The 23840-nt window shown below is 41.2% G+C and overlaps 1 protein-coding gene across 5 annotated transcripts; it reads right to left on the bottom strand.

Moving 5' to 3' along the window:
* Positions 1-289: 289 nt before the first annotated feature.
* On the bottom strand, positions 290-23840 carry LOC124217493 (uncharacterized). 5 transcript variants are annotated; one of them, XM_046623202.2, is made up of 12 exons: positions 23292-23835; positions 14749-14771; positions 14095-14177; positions 12524-12896; positions 12109-12443; positions 11802-12019; positions 11254-11447; positions 10118-10243; positions 9306-9362; positions 9012-9137; positions 3223-6126; positions 290-444 (listed from the first exon to the last, which is right to left on the bottom strand). In XM_046623202.2, exons 1-11 carry the CDS (start codon positions 23303-23305, stop codon positions 3362-3364), a joined length of 4314 nt encoding a protein of 1437 aa, XP_046479158.1. In that variant the 5' UTR covers positions 23306-23835; the 3' UTR covers positions 290-444; positions 3223-3361. The 5 variants fall into 5 exon arrangements, with proteins under 5 accessions (XP_046479158.1, XP_046479168.1, XP_046479178.1 ...); XM_046623212.2 differs by having other exon boundaries at positions 3253-6126; XM_046623222.2 differs by lacking the exon at positions 23292-23835 and adding an exon at positions 15435-16321.

Below are 23840 nucleotides of genomic sequence, written 5' to 3'. Positions count from 1 at the left end.
ACCGTTTTTAAATACATTTACCACCGTATGATTTATGATGTATGCACTTGTTGATTGAGAATATTAAAAATTACAAAATATAAGAATTTCGCGAAACGATATAGTATAATTATGTATTATATATACACACTGCGAAATTTCGAGGCAGAGGTTAAATTGTGATGATGATTAATATTATTATTCTTTATTATAAATATCGCGGATTATTATTATTTATTTCCTTAAAAAATGAAAATAAGAAGAAGAAGAAGAAGAAGAAGAAGAAGAAGAAGAAGAAGAAGCAAAGAGATGTAAGAAAAAAATTGTTATTTTTCCTTGCCTTTCTTACTTTCTTGGGTTTTCCTTTTGTTTAAATTTAACAATTAAATAAAAACACACTAGCAATGCCACATTTACGATAAGTAATTATCTCCGCGCCAGTTTAGTAATCAGTTTGGTCTGGACCTGAAAATAAAAGAAAGGAAACAAATTATTAGGGCCGTACATCACGTGTCATCGTTATAGGTACAAAACGAAAACGAAAAAGAAACTTTAAAAATTTCCTAAGATTTTGTTTAATTTCTAAACCAGTCAATCGGATCGATTAATCCGCCCATCAATCAGGCCAAAATATACTTTCGGATTTATAATAAAGGTTGTAGTACAAGTTGTTCAATTAAATTGGATTTTAGATTAGACAATTTTTTAAGAACAATATTTTTCATCTAAGAATCATATCGACCGTATGCTAATTATCTGTGATTGAATGCGTTAATAATAATAATAATAATAATAATGAATAAAACTACAATAACAACAACTACAACTACAACTACAACTACACAGCAATAACAACAAAAACGAGCGTTCAATTATTGCGAAGCGGTTTTTAGAGAAAGTAAATTTTATAATAAAATTCCGGCAGACCGGACTTGGTTTGATAAAACGATCGGTATCGTAAACGTGAGAATCAGGGTATATTGTCTGTACGCATATGTAGGTATAACGGGAATCAAAATTACACATCGGTCGAGACGGAGTGTGTCGTCGAAAAGGATTATTGCAAAGCATTTTCGGGATGAGAAAAGAGTGAAAGAGAGAGAGAGAGAGAGAGAGAGAGAGAGAGAGAGAGAGAGAGAGAGAGAGAGAGAGAGAAAGAAAACAACACAACCGACGTAGGAATATTCGCTAAACTCGAAAAGCATCGAGAAGTGATTTCAGTCCGAAGATATGTAACACGGAACAGTTATAAATACCATACGGTGACCCTTATATGTCAGTCTCTGACAGTAAATATACATACACAATTCACGTATATCATACAGTATATCTAATACTGTTACAAAGAACAAGAAAATTACTAACGAGCTTTTCACGGTTATAGGTAGGTACGAGACAACGATTAATCATTAGCACATTTATCCATGATTATTGACGATTAAAGCGAAAGCGGGCGGTTAAACATGTTGAAAAGTAAAAAAAAAACAAATTTTACACACTGACGATGCCCGAGTGAGATAAATGATGAGAGAATAAAATCGTTTGTGAAAAAAAAAAAAAAAAGCGTGTCTTGCTATTTGTCAATTATCATTATTATCACAAGCGAAAACGGAGACGTCAAAGAAAAACGACGTATAATATAAACATGCCCGCCCAACTATTATTTAAGCTACTACATCGATCCAGCATCGAGTTATTATACGGTATACGTATACGTGTATATTGTATTACAGTGTACATAGGCGCATAAAATTATAACAGCGTACTGCGTTCGTAAATCGTATAGTTCGTTTGATGTTAGTAAATGATTTAACAGTGTGATGTTATATTTTTGTAAAAAAAAAAATAAAATTACTTCACGATGATGTAATATGTTACATGTGTGCGTGTCTGCGCTACAAGCGTTTATTTATTATTAACTCGCTCGTCTCTGCATCAGACCGGTGAAACACAATATCAGCGAAAACAATACTGTGCATGAGTGATGATAACGATGATAGTGAAAAGAATATAATATAAAGCGGTGACGTTTTGTCTGTTTTCGGTATATTTTCGTATAGACAATTAGAACGTTAGACAACAGTGTGAATAAGTGTGCATATTAAGAACGATTATTCATCATGATCACAATTTCTTCATTTTTATCACGAATCTTGGGTGTCTTATGACGTACTTTAATTAATACAGCAGTGGCCGTTGCATATTGCTACCGATAATGATTGTATGATCAGGCAATAGGTACGAAGGTACGTACATTGCTTCACCACTGATCTGAACAATAATCTGTTAATTAATAAGCCGCGATCAGTTTGTATGTTTTGAAGATTTGAACGACGGACTCTCAATTGCACATCGTTGGGTTTGCATGTCTATACTATGTATTAAAAGGGGGATAAAGGTGTGTGTGTGTGTATATATATATATATATATATACACATTAGGGTGGCTCGTTTAAAAAAAAAAAATTTTCTCCAGGCGTTAATCGAAAAATTTGTGACAAATACTGAAAAAAAATTATCGTAAAGTCTGGAGGAGGTAGGAAAATATTTCGAGGTCGCTACCGATTATTGTAATATTTTTTATTTATTTTTATATCTAGACCTTACGGACTTACTATTAGTTTATTTATTTCGTATCGTGGTCCAATTAATCATTGTTCATAAAAATTAATACTGAAAACGAAATCGGGACATTAAGGTGATGCGATGCTCCTCTTTCGGTAACAAAAACTGTTATCCAAATTTCTCCGAGAGGATTAATCTTTCGGATAAAAGACGAGAGCAGCCAACCGCGGAATCGTTAGGCGCAGTTTGTCGTTGATTGATGAACGATTGATTGGACCGCGATACGAAAAAAATGTACCAATACATATATACAAGTTTGTGAGGCGTAGACATGAGAATAAATAAAAAATATTCCAATAATTAGTAGCGACCATTAAATATTTTCCTGCCTCCTCCAGGCTTTACGACAATCTTTTTTTCAATATGTATCACAAATTGTTCGAGTGGCACCTTAGAAAAAAATTTATTACAAACGAACCGCTCTAATATACACACACATATATATATATACAAGAATATGAGAAATAATCATATGGATAGATACACGTATAACGGCAACAAGAGGTGCAGCGTGATAATTCTTATAAATTTTTCCTTCAAATAATAGGTATATAATAATATATGCTGAGGTGTGTACATAATATTAGATTAAAAAATAAATATAAAAAATAATATGTACCGATAGATAAAAAAAACACGTGGCCTGTACCTTCTGGGCACGATTTAAGCCCAGCCCTGCGAAACTAGACAAAACTTGGAACGCTCCTCAGTGGTTGCGGATGAATTGGCCTAACTTCACTCGGCCTGCGGCCGGGCCATCAGCAGTGGCCGTTTTTCAACGAGGATGTCGTGGAGAGGAAAGGAATGGACGAAGCGGCGGTGACGAGGTTCCGGGGCGACTGGATCTGCAGCGCCTGCGGGACATTTTTCGAGCTCTTGATCCTCGGACAGAGAACGTTTATCCTGTGAGTCTTGCTCTGCGAGATGGCGAACCCGTTGTCGAGTTTCTTCAGCTTCTTGAACGCGATCGAGGGCAGAATATCGTAGTCGAACTCGACCGGCGAGACGACCTTTTTCCACGTCTGGAAGTAGGGGTCGTCGGTCGGCGGGGGCTTGTCGACGACCGGAAACATTCCGTAGCCGAGAGCCTCGCCGATCACGTCGATGCACTCGTTCGGCGTCGTCACCGAGCTGCTGTTCTCCGATTCCAAGGACCTCCCCTCGTGTATCCTCCTCCACGAGTGTTCGCACAGCGGCGAATAGTCGGGAGAAGTTATCCCGCTCGAGTAGTTCGAGTAGTAGTTCTCGTCGTAGTTGAACACGTTCGTCTTCAGGGGAAGACTGAGGTGTTCCCGCCTCGCCGGCGAGTAACACTCCTCCGAGGAGTCCTCCTCGGCGAGTATCGCGTCGTCGTTGAGAAGCTTGAAGAGCCTCGAGTGGGTCTGGGTCCTCTGGTACTTGTTCATCCTCCTGATCGAGGCGCACTCGGAGTCGGTGTCGCCCTCGGAAATGAGCCTGCTCATGTCGGAGGTCACGCCGCTGTCCTCGTCGTCCGTTTCCTCCCGCGAATTCTGCACCGTGAGCAGCCGCTGTTTCGCCATCGCGCTGCGGGAGTTCCCGTCCTGCTGTTCAACCTTCTCCGAATCCGCCTCCTCGACCAAATCCCGCACGGCGCGCACCTTCTTCACGGCGAACTCGGTCCGCACGGAATCGCGCTCCTTGATCCTGAGGCTCTTCTGTTCTATGGTCTCCTTGTGAACGTTGTCCTCCTCGATCGCCGCCGTCGACGTCGTCTCCTCGAACTCGGCGTCGAATCCGCACCCGGCCGAGTTGCTCGTCAGATTCCTGACCGTGTATTCCCTCTCGGTGTCCTCCCTGGGTTCCTCGCTCTGAACGACGGTCTCGAGGTCCTTGACCGCCTCGAGGTCGAGGTCCTTCTTCCACACGTGCCTCGTGACGTCGGTTTTCTTCCTGCGTATCGTGAGCTCGGTCTCGACGTTGTCGTTGCAGTCGACCCTCTTGCAATTAGCCTCGCCCTCGACGTTCGCCTTCCCATCCTTCTCGACGGCGGTGACGGACTCGTCGCTCGTTTCCCGAAGATCGATCCTCGTCTGTTCGTCGACGAGAGTGAACTCGGTGTCGAAGGATTCGTTCTGCGACTCCTTCTGCTTCTTGAGGGTGAAGTCGACCGAGGTGGTGTCGCTCTTCTTTATCGTCAAGTTAACGTGAACGTCGTTGCTCTCGTCGGGCTCGCTCCGCGACCTCGATATCCACTCCTGTGAATCCCCCGTCCTCCCGGACTTTACCGTCACCCCGTCGCCGACGACGACGGTCGTCACGTCCTCGTTGTTCTCCGACACCGAGAACTTGAACCTCAGAGGAAGACTGACGCTGATCGTTGTGCTGTCGGTGTCGTCGGGAGGCTCGTCGTTCGCCGCCTCCTCGACGCTCTCGAGCTTTCTCGACTCGCTCTCGGTCTCGGTCTGTTCGAAATCCTCGTATATAACGCTGAGCTGATGAGGGAGTATGCAGTCGTTGTTGAGCGACTCGATCTGGTACTCGTCGTCGGCGTCCGAGTCGCAGTCGCTGCAGCTGAGCTTGTCCGACGAGAGTCTCGACGACGAGTGTTCGAAACCGTCCTCGGATATCGTCGTCGCCGATAGCGATTGGAGGCAGTCTTTCTCCTGCGACGGTGACTTGACCGTTTCCTTCATCATCGGCTCGTTGGTGTAGGCCAGGTACTCGGACTCGGACCCGCTGTCGGAGCTGGTCGACGAGGTCGTCGAACCGGAGTCCTCGGAGTCCTCCGAGTTCTCGGAATCGCTGGAATCGCTCTCGGAGTCCTCGTTGCCCGTTTCCCGAGCACACCCCGAAGCGTCCTTGTCGGCGCCTCGACGTCCGACGGGTTTCAAAGACGTACTCTCGCGGTGGTTCGTAGCTCTGCTCTTGGCGCAGGTCCACTTCGGTACCGTCAGGTACTCGAGTTCCTTCCTCTCGGCTTTCCCTCCCTTCGTCAAATTCGCTTCCGACCGATCCTCGGCCGTTTCCTCGACTCCGTCGCAGTAGCTCAAATCTGCGTTGTAAGTCTGCGGACGGCAGTTCGCGCTGCCCGCCGAGTAAACCTGGGGCATAGGCATGTAGCCGTGAACAGCGTAAGCTCGACGATCAACTGGAGGCTGACAATGAGCCTGAGCTTGGACTTGGACTTGGCTCGTTTCTGCGTCGGCCTGACCTTCGGCGTGACCTTGATTAGCGTAACTCTGCGCGTAAACCTGGGCGTAGTTTTGATCGTAGATCGCCGGGTGAAAGTAGGCGTAAGAGTTCCCGTCCGCCCCGTAACCGCAATAAGCGTACGGATTGTATGCTACGTTAATGGGTTGCATGGGATTGTTGGTTGTGGCGTTTTGCGGCGAGGGTGGCGGCGGGGGCGTCGCGTACTGGACGGGGTAGTATCCCCACCAGCCACCCTCGGGGTTCCAGTAGGGCGAGGGACAGTTTGGGAAAAATAAACCGGATTGCTGATTGCCCGTTACGCTATTCTCTGTTCGAGAGGTGAAATCTTGTTGGCGATTTTCTTGCGGAGCTACAACAAACAGCATATTGCATACAGACAAAAATCAACTCCATTTCGTTATTGGTGGATGTTTGTTTTTTTTTTTTTTTTTTTTGGTTTTTTGGTTTTTTTTCTTTGCTTTTTTTAATGCTCTTTGCGACTTTTTCGTTTTTTTCGTTCGCTTCTGCTTTTTTTTTTGTACCTTTTTTTTTTATTTTTGTTTTTTGTTTTCTTCCCTTTTCTATTCTTGCCTCTGACTTCTGACAGTGCTACTGCGTGTATATAATATAGTATATACACAGTGTACACTTATCAGCATTCGTTAGTACCGACATTATACATATATGTATGTATATGTGTCCTTTTAACGAGCAATCACCAGCCTTATTACACGCTACAGTAATATGAATTTAATCAACGATTCTCGCGACACTTTAACGCTAAAGTAATATATTATGTAAACGGTATATATTTTATGCTGATTAAATTTTTCACAGTTGAAAAACAAAAAAGAATCCAATATTATTTTACAAGAAATTATGTTCAATCCTGTGTTCAAAGGAAACTATATATTGTATACAATACGCGGCACGATAATTAGTTCTAGGTTTATAGTAGGTGTATGATGTATAATACGGTATATTAAGACTAGATCGATGCAGTGATGGAAGGGGAACAAAAAAATTGATATGATAAGTTCGAGTTGCATAGGTATTGTTACGATTGTTCGATTTAAAAATTATTTTTTTAAAAATATATCATACATACTCATACACACGGCAACTGCAGTACGCTATATGTACCGTATAGATTAAATTTTATCGATACACATAGTGATACCCAATTCTTTGAAAATTTTGAAATTTCCAGTGATTACGAAATTCTTATATTTTTCCACATCCCAACGACATAAATTTTCCAGTCAACCAGCAATGTGTATATGTATATAATATATATAAATATATATACGTAGTCATGCGAGACGCTTGCAAAATTATTATTATTATTATTATTATTATTATTATCATTATATGATTATTATTTTAAACTGCAAAAAAGTATATAAGTATGTATGGTCAGAAAAGAAAAGAAATATATATAATATATATATATGGTATAAACGAACGACATGCAACATTCTCATAATATCAAGAATTCTCAAGTCAGTTTTGTAAGATGCCGCAATGATTACGTAATCACGTTCAACGAGTATAAGTTTTACATACTAACAAGTATCGTGTAATGTATGTATGCATATGATGTATAGGTATGTGTATATGACAGATATGAATATTATATTTCACGTGCGAAAGAGGACGTTGCATCAAAATCCAAAAGCTCGACGGTGATAAATTTACTATTGCATAATGATATAATTTTTATGAACCAGCAATGAGGGAAGTATCGTGTGAGAAATATACAGATATATTAGATATATGGTACAAGGTATAGAGAAAGAAGCAAAAAAATGGAGAAGAAAAAGAAGAAGGAGAATAGAAAAAAATATATGTCCGTATTGCAATTAACCCCAATTGTATGTGAACCATTTACCATCGCCATCGCCCCGCACTTTTATTTATTCACATTAAACCGGGAGAGAATAAATTTTCTCCTCATAGCGTAGGTAGGGGACTTTGTTGGAGTAAAAATTGTCTTCAAATGCATATCGCGTTGAGAAATCGCATAATGTAACGACTCGTGTTTGGAATGTTGTTTTTGCAACCTACGTGAATATGATATTGAGTTCGATTAAAGAGACGGACGATGAAGAAGAAAATAAAAAAAAGAATATATTTATAACGCAATAACGCCGGCATAATTTTCTTGTAACATCACGTACGCGAGTTTATGTTATGTGTGCGTGCCTGCGTTTATTAAAATAAAAAAAATCAAATTACCTTTATCTCAAGTCGCGTGCGAAAATGCTCTGCAAATATATTATTCAACAGTGCGAAAACAAAAATTTTTCAACAATTCGCGATTTTGTATAACGATGCATACTTTAATTCATTTTAGATTGTAATAATAGCGAAAAAATGATAACAATAATTTTGATACTCGAGTATCGCGGAACGATTATTACATGTATATAGGCACTTGTCGTTAATTTCATACTACGTACGATGATTATACATAGAATGTATAATTAGAAGTTATGTCAGTTCAGTAGCAGCGTGTAGTATTATATACGCGAGCAGCTGTTGCTCGATCTCTCGCGTCATCAGTTATAATTTATGAAAAATAGGCATATATCTAATTTAATACAGGCGCAGGGGAATTTGTCTGTTTGATTGTTGATCATATTCATTTCGTAATAGATATCTTTGCATTTCGCTTTCATTTTCTGGATGTTTCTTTCTATTTAATTCCTGTGAACACAGGATCTAAGAGGTGAAAGAAAAACAATGTTCCAATGGCATATTAAAAATGCGCACAACGATCGGTAAATGTGAACTAGACTAAAAAAAAATAAAATTAAAAAATTATATGTGTAGGTATAAAACGTATTATTTCGTTAAAAAGAAAAAAAAAGTGATAAGTTCATATTAGCAAATATGTCATGGAATGATATACATAAACATTGAAGATTAATAAATTATTCATGAGATATGCGGAGAAGCTTGTTTTTTTTTTTTTTTTATGTTTGCTTGTTGTTTTTTTCTTTTTATCATTTTCCTTTCTTTTTTTTTTCATTAATAGCTGTATAGGCACGTATGTTGTATAAATATATATATATATATATATCAATGTATAATGGCAAGTTTTACGCACGATTGTATTATTATTATTATTATTATTATTATTATTATTATTATTATTATTATTATTATTATTATTATTATTATTATTATTATTATCATTGTTATTATATATATGAGGATTGATAAAAAAAAAAATCTCAAACTATCACTCACCAATATTCTCAGGTGACGTCATCGCCTGTAACATCCTGAAGGATCTCGACGGTATCGCGCTCCCCATGTATTTCTTTGGCTCCTGGACCTGCTGCTCGCTTGGCGGCAGGTTAGCCTGAGCTTCTTCTGTACAACGAATAATTATTTTTTCGTACAATGGAAAAAAAAAAACACACTCATGTGTGTTGGTAATGCTTGTAATAATAATTAAAAAACTTAATATACTTTCGCTATCAAACATTATTTTAGATAAATTATCTTTTGTAGAAGAAAAAGTAACGTCACATAACTTACCGAAAGATTTTGAATTTCTGTTCTGCTTTTTGTTGATCGCGCTCAATGGACGTGGAGCTGAAAAATGGATCGACTCGGTCATTGAAAGCAGCGAAATGATGCGAAACCAAAATGGGCGAGGAATTTTTAACCTAAGACAATGCGATCAGGCTCAATGCAGTTAATCAAACGCTGCGACTCGATCGCGAGATCGTTCAGAATCCGTCCACACATTTTTTTATTTCCAACACTCTGGCGCTAGCAGATTTCTCTGGCACAGAACCAGGGTTCGGTTAATCGAGCAATCGAAAAGTCACACCATCGACGTTTTTCACAATCAGGTATAAAAAAACGTCAGTCAAATTTGCGCATGCTCAGGAAAATGCGGCAATTATGTTCGCAAGGTTTAGTAATGTGTACACGATCATTAAGCGAATTATAATTATAGGAACGACCGGTTAGATTGAATATTCGACTCCAAAGCTGAGAAAAAGAAATGTCTGTAACAGTAATTGAAATGCCATAGAATGCGTATGCGCCAATACTGTTGCGAGTGAGGAAGCGTGTGATAAAAATTGTAGGGATAGGAAAATATGAAATAATATTAGATAAACGTGCGATTCTTAGGATAGAAAATGCACACGGTATGTACATGCAGAGAAGAGAGCACGATCGTTAAACGTGAATCGATAACGAAGTGTGGGATAATACCAAATTATTTGCGGGGAAAAAAACAAACAAACAAAGGAAAGAAAAGATGAGAGATAAAGATCAAACAACAATTCGCGAAGAGGAATAAAAAATTTGAAATATATAGGATGAGTAGTATATACCATTCGAAGTGGACGGTACTTCTCCGGAATCTGTCATTGTCTGAAGAAAACGGAATGCGCGAGACGGAATCGCCGCACCGCGATATCGAGGGTCTTCTTCTTGGTGTAGATACGTTTCGCCGTCCACTATTAAAAGTCACACGTGCGTTTCATGAATTACTGCAGTAAATTTCCGATTTAAAGTTTCAGAATTTTTTATTCTTTTTTATTTTTTATCTTCACCAAACAAAATTACAACACACTGCCAATAATCATTTGCTAGATACCACTGTCAAAATTTTAATAAATTTTCAGCAGCGTGCGTCGTGTGGATAGAGAAAAATAATGAAATAAAAGATAAGTTAGATCGAGATAGAGATGCAGAGAGAAGGTGAGAGAGAGTGAGTGGGAATAGTGTCAAAATGAATTTTAACCATAATTTCGTAACACCGTAATTAATATCGACATTGTATTAGGCATGAGGTATTAAATTGCGAGATTGTATTAGATTCCATCGCCTGTATAACCGCACGAACATGGATACAAGTAGGTGATGTTGTATAAGGTAACCGCAGAGACGCGGTAATCTTGAATATGGACGGATTTTGTGGTCGGAAGTAAAACTGCTTTGCACACTGGCGAAATTACGTCGGTGAGATTATTGATCGGAGTTCTAATTATCACACTGTTCAACAAAAAGTAACAGAATGTTTGTTTCTTGACCTGATTTTTTTCCGTCAATTTTGGCATTTGAGAACGTGCAATTAACGAATAAAATCATAATTATATTAGATTGGCTCTAGTTTTTACGCTGCTGTAGTATTGTTAACAGAGGGATGATTTCTCGTATAATCATGATTTTATTCGTCAATTCTTCATTCTGAAACATGAAAATTGAAAAATCAGGAAAACAAAAAAAAAACTCTTCCCTTTTTGTCAACCTGTGTGGTATTTTTTTTTTTTTTATCAACTTCGGATATTGAAAAGAAAATAAAATCGAATTTTTCATCCAAGCGTTGCTTCTTTGAGTCATATATGAAAATGTCGATGAAATAAATAACCGTCAAGGATACGTATCGATGGTATAATTAGACGAAATTGTATAACACAGCAAGGACGAAACGTTATCCCTGAGAACGTACGAAATGCGACATTACCTTGCTCCTTGAATTTGTTCATCAGGACTTTGTCGTCTTCGGTAAGTTGGAGTTTCCGTATTTGTTCTGAATTACCATCAACGTCGGTGTCGGAATCGGTGTCGGTTATCTTCTGGAGGACTCGGAACGATCTCGACTGCACGGGGCCGGGTTCTTGCTGATTTGCCACCCCCGGTGGACCTCTCTGAATTACCCTGAGATCCAAGAGCGTAAGCGGTTAAAGACGCGTCGAAAAATCTGTCGTCGATCGTCGTTTAATCCTTTCAGTCGCAGAAGCAACCATAATGGCACCCATTTATTGTTTTCTTCCTTTTTGTCATTTCTTTCATATTCCGTAATATTATTTTTTTTTGCATTTTCAGATAAACAAATACTCGAGATAATATTACATTAATATTAAATAAATATTCACATACACCTCGTTCAATTTTGATAATTCACCCCAATTTAGGTGTCGTTTTTAGATTTGCGAAATTTATTACCCTAGATTCGCATGTCAGCGTGGAAAACTACACGGGAAAAAGAAACGTGCTCGAGTTTTTACTCACACTTTCGGTCCGTGAACCTCGACAGGTATCGTCCGCCCCTGAGACTGATTATCGTCGTCAACCATGATCGGTATAATGCGAGTTCCTCCCTGCTGCGGAATCTGTTGCTGCTGTTGGGCCTGAGGCTGTCCCCATCTCTGCTGCTGATTCGGCGGTTGTTTCAGCTGATGATGCCCGGGTTCGTTTTTCACCGAAAACACAGAGGGTCTGTCCTCGATCTGCGAGTATCAGATACGGACGGATTGCATAAGTAAAAGAGGGTCAAAGAGCGGACGGAGATACGGAGACATTCCGCGTCGACACTCACGCGTATCGGAATAACGCGATCCTGCTGCCGGGGCTGAGAGGCCGGGACTTGTCTCTGGGCGAACTGAGGCTGAGGGTTGGAGGGTGGCGGGCTTTGCTGGGTTACCGGAGAAGCGATCGAGCTCTCGATCGTCACCTCGATCGGCTTGTTGGCGTTGGCTCGCTTCGCCCACTCCGGCAGATCCTCCTGCTGCTTCGGTTTGTTCTGGAGCCAAGGGGTCGGCGCCTTGGCCAGGGTGACCTGAGGCGGCGACGTCGGGGTCTGGGGCGAAGAGGGTACACTGGGAACGATAGTGATCGGGGTCACCTTGCCCTCGTTTCGACCGTTGTTCGATGCTGCAAGGACATTCGGAAAGGATGAAGAAACGAAGAGAACCAAGAATAAGAAGGAGAATAAAAACGACGCGACGTCTCACCGTTTGAAGGGACGCGATTTACGTGGGTGCTCGCCGGAGTCCTGTTGACCGTCGACGGCTGCGTCGGGATGTTGGCGGGAAATACGGGAACGGCGACCTGGGGCTGAACGTAGAGATTGGGCCCGGCTGACGGGGTCGTCGGTTTCGGTTCGAGGGCTGATTTCGGGGGCCCCTCGATCCCCTCGTCGTTCGCGTTCTTAGCGACGCGTCTCGCCATCCTGGGACTTCGGATTTGCGAGAGGTCGAGTTTCCCACCCATGCCTGGTGTGTAGGTGAAAGGTTTCTTGTCTTTGGTCATCATCGCGTTTTGAATCGCGGCCGGCGGTTCGTACGCGTCGTTGCTGTTGTTCTGTGGTCTCCTCGGTCTCGGTGCCTGCGATTTGTTATTATTGTTTTGTTCTTTTTTCGACGATCGTGCGATTGTTTAAAATATAATTCAACAAACGAAAACGGGATAATAATAATAATAATATTAATAATAATAATACGACAGTCGGAATCGAACGTACGGCGGTGTTGCAGCAATTAATTACGAGGACGTGGTAACCGATGGAAAAAAATCATTTTTCGAAAAGCTCGGTAATTTTTTCATTAACTATAATCGGGCATGTTACAGTTGATATAATATAAGCAGAGATTCAAATTCCTGATGCGCGGTTTTCGCGTGTAAAATTGAATGGAATCACGTGACGTAAAAGGTGAGAGATAACGATAGTTGCGGACACATAAAACGCGCGATTTCGCTATCGGGTTTCGTCTCAACTTTCAAGCAGTTCCCGTAGGCTGGGCGATATATATACAAGACGTACAACCTCAGCAATAAACCGAGGCGAAAAGAATCCGCCGGTTTGTAAACGAAACGCACCGTGTAATTATTCATCTTTTTTTATACCCCGCTTCGGTTCGCGTATTTGCTTCGCTTCTTGCAGTAATAAATGGAAAAGGAGAAAAGAAAGAAAAAAGAAAAAATGAAAAAAACTAACATCAGAACGAAAGGAAATAAAAATAACAGATAAAGATTATAATATTTTTCAATCACAAAGCAGGCCTGTCGACGTTTTACGGCTATTATTACTCTTGCGGTTTATACGCCGCGGCTTTGCTACCGGACCAATGTCTGCAATAATCAAGGAACACGGTTCGGTGACTCATTGGAAACTCCGAATGGTACAAAAAAAAAAAAAAAATCGTGATAACGTGTACCAATTTTTTTTTTTTTACCACAATTTATACGTACACGATAACGCGTTACAGATATATAAGTGCATTATACAGCTGACACGAGTTTGACAGGAAAACACTCACCATTGCTGACATCGGAAAGAGGCTGCGTGCGTGCGAAAGAGATTAAATAACGAACGTGATTGAAGAGACTCAAAGAGAATTGAAGACGGTTGAGAAATCGAACGGCTCGACTTCTCGTCTACGTATCTATAATCTCAATATCGTTTCACCGAAAACTTCAACCGTCGACAAAAGGATCTTTTGCTTGGTCCCGCAACCAGATTTTATCTCCTCGCAAACTCGGTGATGCCAGAGACGCGACTGGAGCTCCAGAATTTCGATCTTACCTCTGCGGTGTTGATCCTTAGGGCTGGCGCTTGTCCAGGAACTGGTGGGGGTGGCGGAGGCGGGGGTGGGGCAGGAGAGAATCCTGAAATTTAGATAGACAGATGAGAAAAAAAAAAACGGAAAGAAGAAGAGAAATTGCATCCGATCTATCACGCGTAACGTTTTCCGTGTCATTTTGACTAACAACAAGTGCAGAAAGCAGAAGCAAATTTCTGTGTAGCATTACGCGGAGGCGTGGAATAATGTACTTGGTACTAAATTGACGTATGTAAGAACACGCCGCGTGTTACAAGTGCAAGTTAAACCTGGCGGACAGCTCATTGAGAATCCGATGACGGGTGTAAGAAGTCGTCGCCACTTTAACCATCGATACTATAAATATAGCCGTAAACAAGTGGCTCGGGTGTCTAAAGACTTTCTAACGATTCGACGTGCCATTACGGTTTCGAGAAATCCGGGATTGGGCATATCGGACCGGAAATTCCAAGATCGAAGGCATCTGTTTTGTTCGGTTTTTCAATCTGCTTCTGCTCTCACCTTCGTCTCCTTTGTTTCACGCAGGTTTGAATCAGAGGATTAGAAGGAGTTGACAAAATTATTGCTGCCCGATCGGCGAACTTGCTTTCGAGAAGATAATTTGGAATTATTCTTACCTGTTGGCGCAGAGTCTGGATTCCTGTAAGAAGAGAAGAAAACAACAATTACTAGGGTGGAAAACCGAAGAGCACTTACAACACTGGTCGGGAAAATTTTGTAACAAGGAAGGTGGTTACTAATTTTTAAATACCTATAATCTACCCTCGTTATAAAACAGTATTTTTATTACGATTCGATCAGATCTAGTTTTTGTGTTACAGCTACTATTATACCAGTAAAATTGAACGTTTGTCGTTTTGACTTACCTTTTTCATTCGGGGTGTTTTGTTACTTACTATAAATACCAGTTGATCAGTTTCCAATAAATAACAAAACACCCTGAATCAAAAAAGGCAAGTCGAAACGAAAAACATTCAATTTTAATGGTACAACAGTAGCTGTAACACATATGAAATATTCTAAAATCAATTCCGTAATACCAAACCTTGTTCCTAACATAATCAGTTCAAAGTTTTCATGTTACACCAAAAAAAAAAGTGAATATTTGTTTACCAATTTAATTAAAGGAATATAAATAAGGGACATAAATATCTCAGGATATCGATAAGACGAGTAAAAGTTCGTCGATACACGATGCGAAGCCAACGAGGAGTGTTTTTCTGGATTCCTTTATCCCATCCCTACATTCTAACGAACAAAACGTTGAAATTCCCGTACCTTTATCAGCGGGGAAAATACGTACATGATAATAAAGAGAGCCGAATGCCGCGGCGTTATGTCACCGGCTGGAAATATTGGCGTCAGTTTATCGAAGACACAGAACTCGAGGAATGCTAATTGAAATTGCACCGATGCCCTCGAGTCGAGCTACGTCAACGTCGCCGTTTCGAATGTTGTACCCAACTTATCGTGCATATTCTCGAACATTTTTCAACGGATAAGGATTTGTCTTTCAAACAATCCGCAACGACAGCCAGGTTCTTACACGTACAGGCGGACAATGTTTATCGTTACAATATATCTCTTTATCTTTCTCTTTCTCTCCTCGAGTCTTCGAGGTGACTATAAAAGTGACATAAAGTCTGTGCCTGTATACATCAACAATATCCACACGCGTCATGCATAATTTGTTTTCATCTCCCCCCCCTTTTTTTCTTCAATTCATCTCGAGTTTACAGCAAGTACACGGTACAAGTACACGTGCCGGCACGATTGGCTAATATCGAAACCACAGCCACAGGAGTGATATGAGCGATATTTTGCAAGACCGATCACCTCCGAGTATCACGAAGAAAACAGACTTTTTTCCCGAAAATTTTTCCCCAGCTGCAACCGATTCGCAAAAAACGTGACACTTGTGCGATCCACTTTGCACCTTTTACCTCACTTCGCAGTTACATCCAAATAACCCCGAAGTTTATTCTCACAAATGACTTTCACTCGTCGGGTCAGTTATGATCGATGGATCGGACCGATCCTCACAGAGCGTATTCGGAGTTATGATAATTATTCGACGCGGGTACTCGGCGCTCTAATCTCACAGCCGGCACTAAAAAGATATTAGGTTCCGCCTCGACGTCGGTTAACGAACCACCGTTCGCTACAAGTGCCAGCGAGTAACTGGTAACCCATATTTGTTCGGACTCAACCTTCGCTGGTCGAGTGTTTCTGTACATGCGATGTTTTTCCTTTTAGGGATATGTGCAGGCGAGTGAGCTCCGCGTCTTTCGAAGGCCTTGCGATACGCAGGCAGACAGACAACACACAGACCACCCCTGTCACCGTTTCTACTACACAAATAAACGTGCAATATATGCTGACTGTATATTCTTCACGTGTATACATTGTACGTGAGTTATACATCGTGCGATATAACATCACGGATAGTAAGTTAAATTCAGAATCACCGCGTTGCGAATGGAGAGATCTCTCCGATCGTGAGTATGAGTCAACTTTTCAGGCAAGTGAGTACGAGGAAAGAGTACAGAGAGCGGTCTTCAATTGCGTTTCGTACCCACGTGTGTAATTGATTCGCGGAAAAAATTTTGGCCCTCGAGCCAAATTACTCAATTACACGTTCTTACACCTAAATTACACGATTTAGACACCTTTCAGTCGCGTACCTTTAAAACGAAACATTTTTGTTTGAATTTTGTTACTCGGAGGTTTTTCGAGTTGTACGAAGTAACAAAGATCGTTTGAAGATTTGTAAGTAAACCGTGTTGAGGCTAGGACATGGAAATTTTTGAGGCGGGACGCCGAGCATCCCACTGTGACTGAAAGGTTCAAATCGTTCGCACTTTTCCCGCGTCGAATTATTTCCGACTCTTTGACGGATCGTCGAAACGTCTAGAGGAGAAAAAAAAAAAAAAAAGAAATTGATCCTCGCGACGTTCGGTGCGAAAATAAACGCACAGGTTACACCTATTATTATTCATTGCTCCTGAGAATGGCGCAATTATATCGGCAGGCGGTGACCTTGCGTCGATTCTATATTAATTCAACACCCACATCGACATCGCGGCCATCGGCCTTTCGTCGGTCTTCATCCCGGTTCCCCGTCCTCTGATATCTCACGGCTATACACGTTGGGGTGGTTCATTTTTTAACTTTTTTTTTTTTTGTCTAAGGTGCCACTAGAAGAATTTATGACAAACAGTGAAAAAAAGATTGTCGCAAAACCTGGAGGAGGTAGGAAAATATTTAGAGGTGGCTATACCAATTATTGTTATATTTTTAATTTATTTTTATGTACACACCTTACGTACTTGCACGTATATATTAGTTTATTTTTTCCGCATCGCGGTCCAATCAATCGTTCACCAATCGACAGCAAACTGCGCCTAACAATTCCCCGGTTGGCTGTTCTCGTCTTTTATCCAAAAAGATTAATAGTATCGGAGAAATTTGGATAACAGTTTTTGCTACCGAAAGATGAGTATCGCATAACCTTAATGTCCCAATTTAGTTTACAGTACTGATTTTTATGAACAATGATTAATTGGAACACGATACGAGAAAAATAAACTAATAAAAAGTCCGTAAGGTGTAGACATAATAATAAATAAAAAGTATTACGATAATTGGTACCGACCTCGAAATATTTTCCTACCTCCTCCAGGTCTTACGACAATCTTTTTTTCAGTACTTGTCACAAATTTTTCAAGTGAGACCTTGAAAAAAAAAAAAAAAAAAAATAATAATAATAGTAAAAAAATAAACCTTCCTAATGTAGATATTATAAACTTGCGGAAGAAGAAAAGTCTCGTACACCGCGTATTTCTCGTCACTCCTCTCTTCCCTGGTTCTCCCTCCCTGTGGGGGAGTTTCAATAATAATTTTATCTTTGGCTCGCCTCTAGTTTACCTTATCTTAGACCGAGCGCCTAGACGTGCAAGACTGACGGGAAAAGCTCGTAATTGGCCTCGAGCCACGCGAATTGTAGGCGTAGTCCGCGTTAATTGGTTTATACACGGACTATTTATCTTTCTTTTCTTCCTCTTCCTTTTACCGTTGCCGAAAATTTCGCTGGGCCTTGATACAGAGATACCGGAAAAACTTTTCTCAATTCTGCCAGTTTTCACCGCACTCGCAATATAATTTTCGCTGTTGCAACATTGGTTTTTGTTTTTTTTTTTATTTCTCATGCCTTTCATATATTTATCGACACTTTTCTTTGCCGCGTGTTCGGCTATAACGGATGTTGGCCATTTCTAAAAAAAAAAAAATTGCTGCATTGACAAATTGATGCGACACATCTGGATTAACTTGTTTCTTTTTTTTTTTGGATAGCAATCTGGCATTTTCTGCAATTGAAAATTTGGAATTTCATGGAAACCAAAACTATCAAGGCACGTTTTGGAAAAAATTTCGAAAAAAGATGAATCCGTCGTTGACTTTCTGTAATTTCAAATTAAAGACTTTTCGCTTGAAAACCCATAACCCCATCATCGTACCTGTATACTGGTTGACCATAGTTAAGCGTTATAAATACGAAGCACGTTCAGAGCACGCGGCTCTTGGCTCAAGATCAGCTTCATTTTTAATCTTTCAGTATCGCTAATAGCAATAAATTATCGGGGATGAAAAGGATCGAGACACGAGCTCGGCACCTGTTCGATTGAAAGAGGAGGAACCAGCCGTGATGTCTGGTCGCTAAACCGGTCTATAAATCTTATTCAAAATCGTTGGGACGAAACGATGCGAAATTTAGCCAGAGCGTCGAAAAAATTTTCACCCGTTTCTTCTTCATTCTCTCTCGAACAAACGGAAAGAAATTTCGACAATTATCGTCGTTCGTCATCGCGCAAGAATATGGGTCATTCCATTTCTCGACCAAGATTCCAAGTCCATGTCTCAGATTGGTTTTATCATTTTTTTTTTTTTTTTATGTGGAAGTAGGTGAAAAAAAATGAGACCGCAAATTTTTTCAGAACTTTTCGACCCAGCGTATCCGAAGTAGAATGATTTAAAAACTTGAAAAAAAAACCCACCTTCTAAAATTTGAAGAAGTTCAGCCAAGTCTTATAGAATATAACGAAATTTTTGACACTCATTACAAGATGGAGATGTCGTAACTTCAAAAGATAAATAAGAAAAATAAAACATAAACATTATTATTATGGGATTGCATTTTTTTACATGAGAATGATCATAAAGCTCGTTATAATATGGGCCGAAAAATGTCTATTCGGAGGTATTGCAACGAGCTGTTACGTCCATTCTTATGTCAAAAATGCAATCCAATAATAATAATTTTATTTTCTTGTTTTTCTTATTCATTTACGGTAGTTAAAAAATCTCCATCTTCCGATAGGTATCAAAAATGTTGTTATATTTTACAAGATTTGTCTGAATTTTCTCAGACTTAGGAGGGTGGGTTTTTCTCAAGTTTTTAATTCGCTTCAGATAAGCTGCATCGAAATATTGTTAAAAATAATTTCAATTGGGTTCTTCGTCACCTACTTTCGTAAAAAAAATCGTAAAGCTAATCCGAGACGTCGAGTTGGAATCTTGATCGAGACGTCACGGAATGCCCCGTATACCTACATAAAAATTATTCGCATGCAACGCGTTCAACAAATTCTATGAGTCCCTTCCCCTCTTTCGGCTTCCCTCGTCATCGTCTATAATCGGCGTCGCCGACTTTCGAGCACTTTTAACTAAATCTCACAAGTCGGTCACGATCTGTTCCGGCAGATCCGTGACGTGTGTACATTTTGCAGACGGTCTCTGGTCACGCGCCGCTCTTTCTTCTCCTGTTCTTCATCGTCAGCTCTTATCTGTACTAACATGGAATCAGAAGACTGTATTCGGACAGGTGAGGAATAAAATTTCCACTCGGGTGTTTTGAACCCGTGATAAAACAAAAAAAAAAAACACGGGATAACCAGGCGTCATACACACGGGGATTTTTCTACACGTGGCAAGCATCCTCGGATCCAATGAAAATTGGCACCGTTCGCCTGTTTACAGTTTAGAATAACACAATCGTAACGATATCAACGACGATACAGAATATAGATGAATATTGTAAAAAAGTATGGAAATAAATGTACAACTTTTCAACTCTTTCTCTTTCTACCATGTGAAATATTCTGTTCATAATCGCGGGTATAATTTATACGCCACGTACGATCAGGAACGATGCGTTACGAGAGTTTCAGCTCTTCATCGCCGCGCTTCGAAAGCAGTTTCGGATTATTCTCTTTAGATCGATAAGCCGCAGCGGGCAGTTCGATACCTGGGCGTGTAATTATACGGCGATCGATATATAATTTTACACGAAAGATATACGTGTTTGAACAGCGACGAGAAGACGGTCGCGGTTTCGTTTCGGGATCCCAGCCAAGATGCTGATGCCTCTATAGCTATAAGAAATGTATTTAGGTAGACGCGCAAAGCGTGGTTAATTTTAACTCCGGCTGACCTGCGCGTTACCACCGAGTATAAAATGCTTCCGATTATTTTATTTTTAGGCGATGCCTCTATACTATACTCAACGCGAGATTTCACCCCCCCTTCGAGCATGGAAATGCTTTCCATCTCTCCCTCCTTCCCTCCCTTCATCCACTAATTAACTTACTCGTTCGTATTCATTTATCTCTACAAATTCGATCTTTATCCCCCCTTGCCCCCGATAGGTCATTACACCTCGGTCGATCGGCCGAGGAGTTAATAACGAAACAATAAGTTTTGTCCTTCCTGCACTTTGACGAGCCTCCGACGAATGTGCACAATTAATTATAATTATTAAAGTCACCACCTGCGGTGAGACGGATTTTGAAAATAGACCAATTTCTATTCGAGCAGCCGGCCGGCAGCACGTGGCAAGAAACCGTATTTCTTGCAGGCACATGCATGCAGCAGCCGCCAACGTTCGCGAGTTAGTTAAGGTGTCATTGACGCGTCCCGGGAGATCTCGTGCCGAACGAATGAAAATTCAAGTTTCGCCGAAAGGAGAATAATTCGAAGGGGATTCTCAACCCGCGGGAAACGGAGGGCAACGAACCAGCCGTTTAATTCTAATCCCGGATTGTATTGTTCGACAAACCATTCGCCGATCCAGTTTACACGGGAGTATATAAGTCGGATAATATTTTTAGCCCGCTTATAACGCAACAAAAACGCTGCAGTTGCAGCGCTGCAAAGAGAGAGAGAGAGAGACGGATAGAGAAATGCGCAGAGGGAAATTTCTCGGACCTGAGGATCGGCGACACGCCTGCCAGTTTCTTCATTTACTTGCTAGCCTAAAAATTCCCCCCCTCTAATTCGGCGTACATTTTCCGACGTTCGTTTTCCGCCGCTCCTCCTCGCCGCGTTGTTTTCTTTATTTTCTCACCAATCTTCTCCGCTTTTCTGGGCTACCGCGGAACTGGGTCAAAGCTTAACGTCTAGTATTTCTGTGCAGGGGTCGGCTTGCCGTCCCACGCGAGTCCTACAAGGTGTATCCTTGTGCGTTTCGACCGCTCGCATGCGACACCGAAGACCGCTTATCGATAAATCGGTAGGTAGAATCCCACCAGCGAATTGTCACCGTTTATCTTTATCGTCGAGGGCGGGTTAATTTAGTACCAGCAAATTACCCATTAGCTTCTTTCACCGTTAAATCATTCCGTCGATTATATTATCGAGCGATCCGAATATATTCCGTTCCCATCGTTTTCTCTCAATATACGATATCTCACGTTTACTCTTATTTTAAGAAACACGTTGGTTACTCTATCTCTCGATCGCGTTTGTATATTGGTAACGATATATTCGCATTTTACACGAAAACCGCACCCACGCCTTGCCGTTTTTCCGCTTTCGAATCGCCGACGAGGGATCGCACACACGGAGTTGGGTATTACTATTTTATAACCCTTCAACGGCCAAGTTTCCTTCCTCGTAGGCGTTACTGAATAACGTCGAGTTCTTCCTCTCTTTATTCTCATTTTTTTTAATTTTATTTTCGTTTTTTTTTTCAACCGGTACCACCGGCCAATTCAGTTCTGGTTAAAATTGGTCGATAAAACATAAAACACGATTCAATTACCAGAATTCTCATGCGTATGAATGTTCGAGGTCTTGAAAAATCCTAGGCAATAATAATTGTCTAGTTTTCTTTCTTTGATCTTTCAGCCATCCTCAAAAATCATTCGTTTCTTGGTACCTATACGTTGGACCGGTTTACAAACCAATCGATATTACAAAATTTGCATATAGCACACCTTATGCAAGCTATCCGTTACGCGTGAGTGAAACGACAACTAGACGAGCTCTTATCTCTTACGATAACCGTAGGTACATAGCAAAACCGGTTGGAGATATAATACGACTTGCGTGTAATAACGCATTGTGTGAAAGCGGCAATAACAACGTCGTTGAAACGAATAAAAGTTGGAATGTAATAGAATAGTAAAAATTGCTCGGATATTCAGCAAAGTGCAAGCAGCCTTTCCAAAATTGGATCGGGTACACAAATAGACGAGAGGATGACTAAAATTCGTCCGAGTATAAGGTACATGTGTATCAAAGTTATATGCCGCAAGCGCGAATCACCTCGCGAATACAAATCGAGTTATAATCAGCGGTCCTGCGCACGTTGCGGCGGTTCACGGAATTAAAACACCGGACTGTTATCATTTCCTCCCCCCCTCCGTTTCTCGAAACCACTTCCGGATCCACGTTCAAGCCGCCGTATCGCATAGAGCGCCAGGATTCGTCGAATGTGCAACAACGTGTGAAAAGTGCGCTTGCTTTTCGTATGCCTACTTACCGTGGAGAAAAGTAAAGAAAAACGGTATCAAAAATAAGGTAAGCGTACCAGTCAGCGACGAGTTTAGACCAAATTATTGACCCTTTTATATTTCAAAATTATAAAAACAGACGGCACAAATTGTGAATATCTCGATTACTAAAACCAATTGCTAGAGGGTTGGACACTATAAATTTATTTCTCGGTGATTTTCGAACCAAGAATCAAACGTACGCGACCAAAAAAGGTCAGTAATTGGGACAGGGTCCATAACCGGTACGCTCACCTTAGTCGGATAACAATTTTATACTGCAAAAAAAAAAAAAAGAAAAATAAAATAAGGAAAAGTTTGAAACTCACCCCGCGTAACTCATGGCTGTATCCAACCTCCCGTTTCCTCCTGTCTTATACGTTTTTCGTACGATACACCCGTAGTAGTTTCCCTGGGGTGGTGGGGTGTGGGGGGCGGGTGGATGGATCTGCGACTCGATCGGTAAAAATCGTTACTCCGTGTTTATGCGGCGTGTCAAGCCCGCCTGCGTCGTGCTTTCCGTTCGACGAAGCAATCGAGTAAGTCCGATAGTCGGGAGATGGGAAATGCGAGTGCGAAATTCTGGATCGGATGCCGGACACTCGGGATTGCGGGGAAGAGGCGACGCCGACCACGCGTTTGCCGCAACTGGCCTACGGCGTCGTCGACCCTCGGGAATCGGCGCGCGCCTTCTTGGTTCTTCGGCTCTCGCACTTATTTGCTCTCGTTCCCGGTTCCCTCCGCTGCTGCTGATGCTGATGCTGATGCTGATCTCGGCGCGCTTTCGCTGGACCGAGTCGCGGCGCCGAATCACGGGGAAAAGGGGGGCTTCGGGGATATTCGGAACCACTAACGGCTCCTCGCCTCGCTGGCAACCG

Source organism: Neodiprion pinetum, chromosome 1 (genome assembly GCF_021155775.2).
Source record: "Neodiprion pinetum isolate iyNeoPine1 chromosome 1, iyNeoPine1.2, whole genome shotgun sequence".
Lineage (NCBI taxonomy): Eukaryota > Metazoa > Arthropoda > Insecta > Hymenoptera > Diprionidae > Neodiprion > Neodiprion pinetum.
This window is presented reverse-complemented; position numbering and strand designations above follow the sequence as displayed.

Excerpts from the sequence above, each read along its gene's own strand:
- LOC124217493 (XM_046623202.2), bottom strand. Across the intron at positions 12,020-12,108 it reads ATCGCGTTATTCCGATACGC|ATCGAGGACAGACCCTCTGT; the intron begins GTGAGTGTCGAC and ends TGATACTCGCAG. Across the intron at positions 9,363-10,117 it reads AGTACCGTCCACTTCGAATG|CTCCACGTCCATTGAGCGCG; the intron begins GTATATACTACT and ends TCCATTTTTCAG.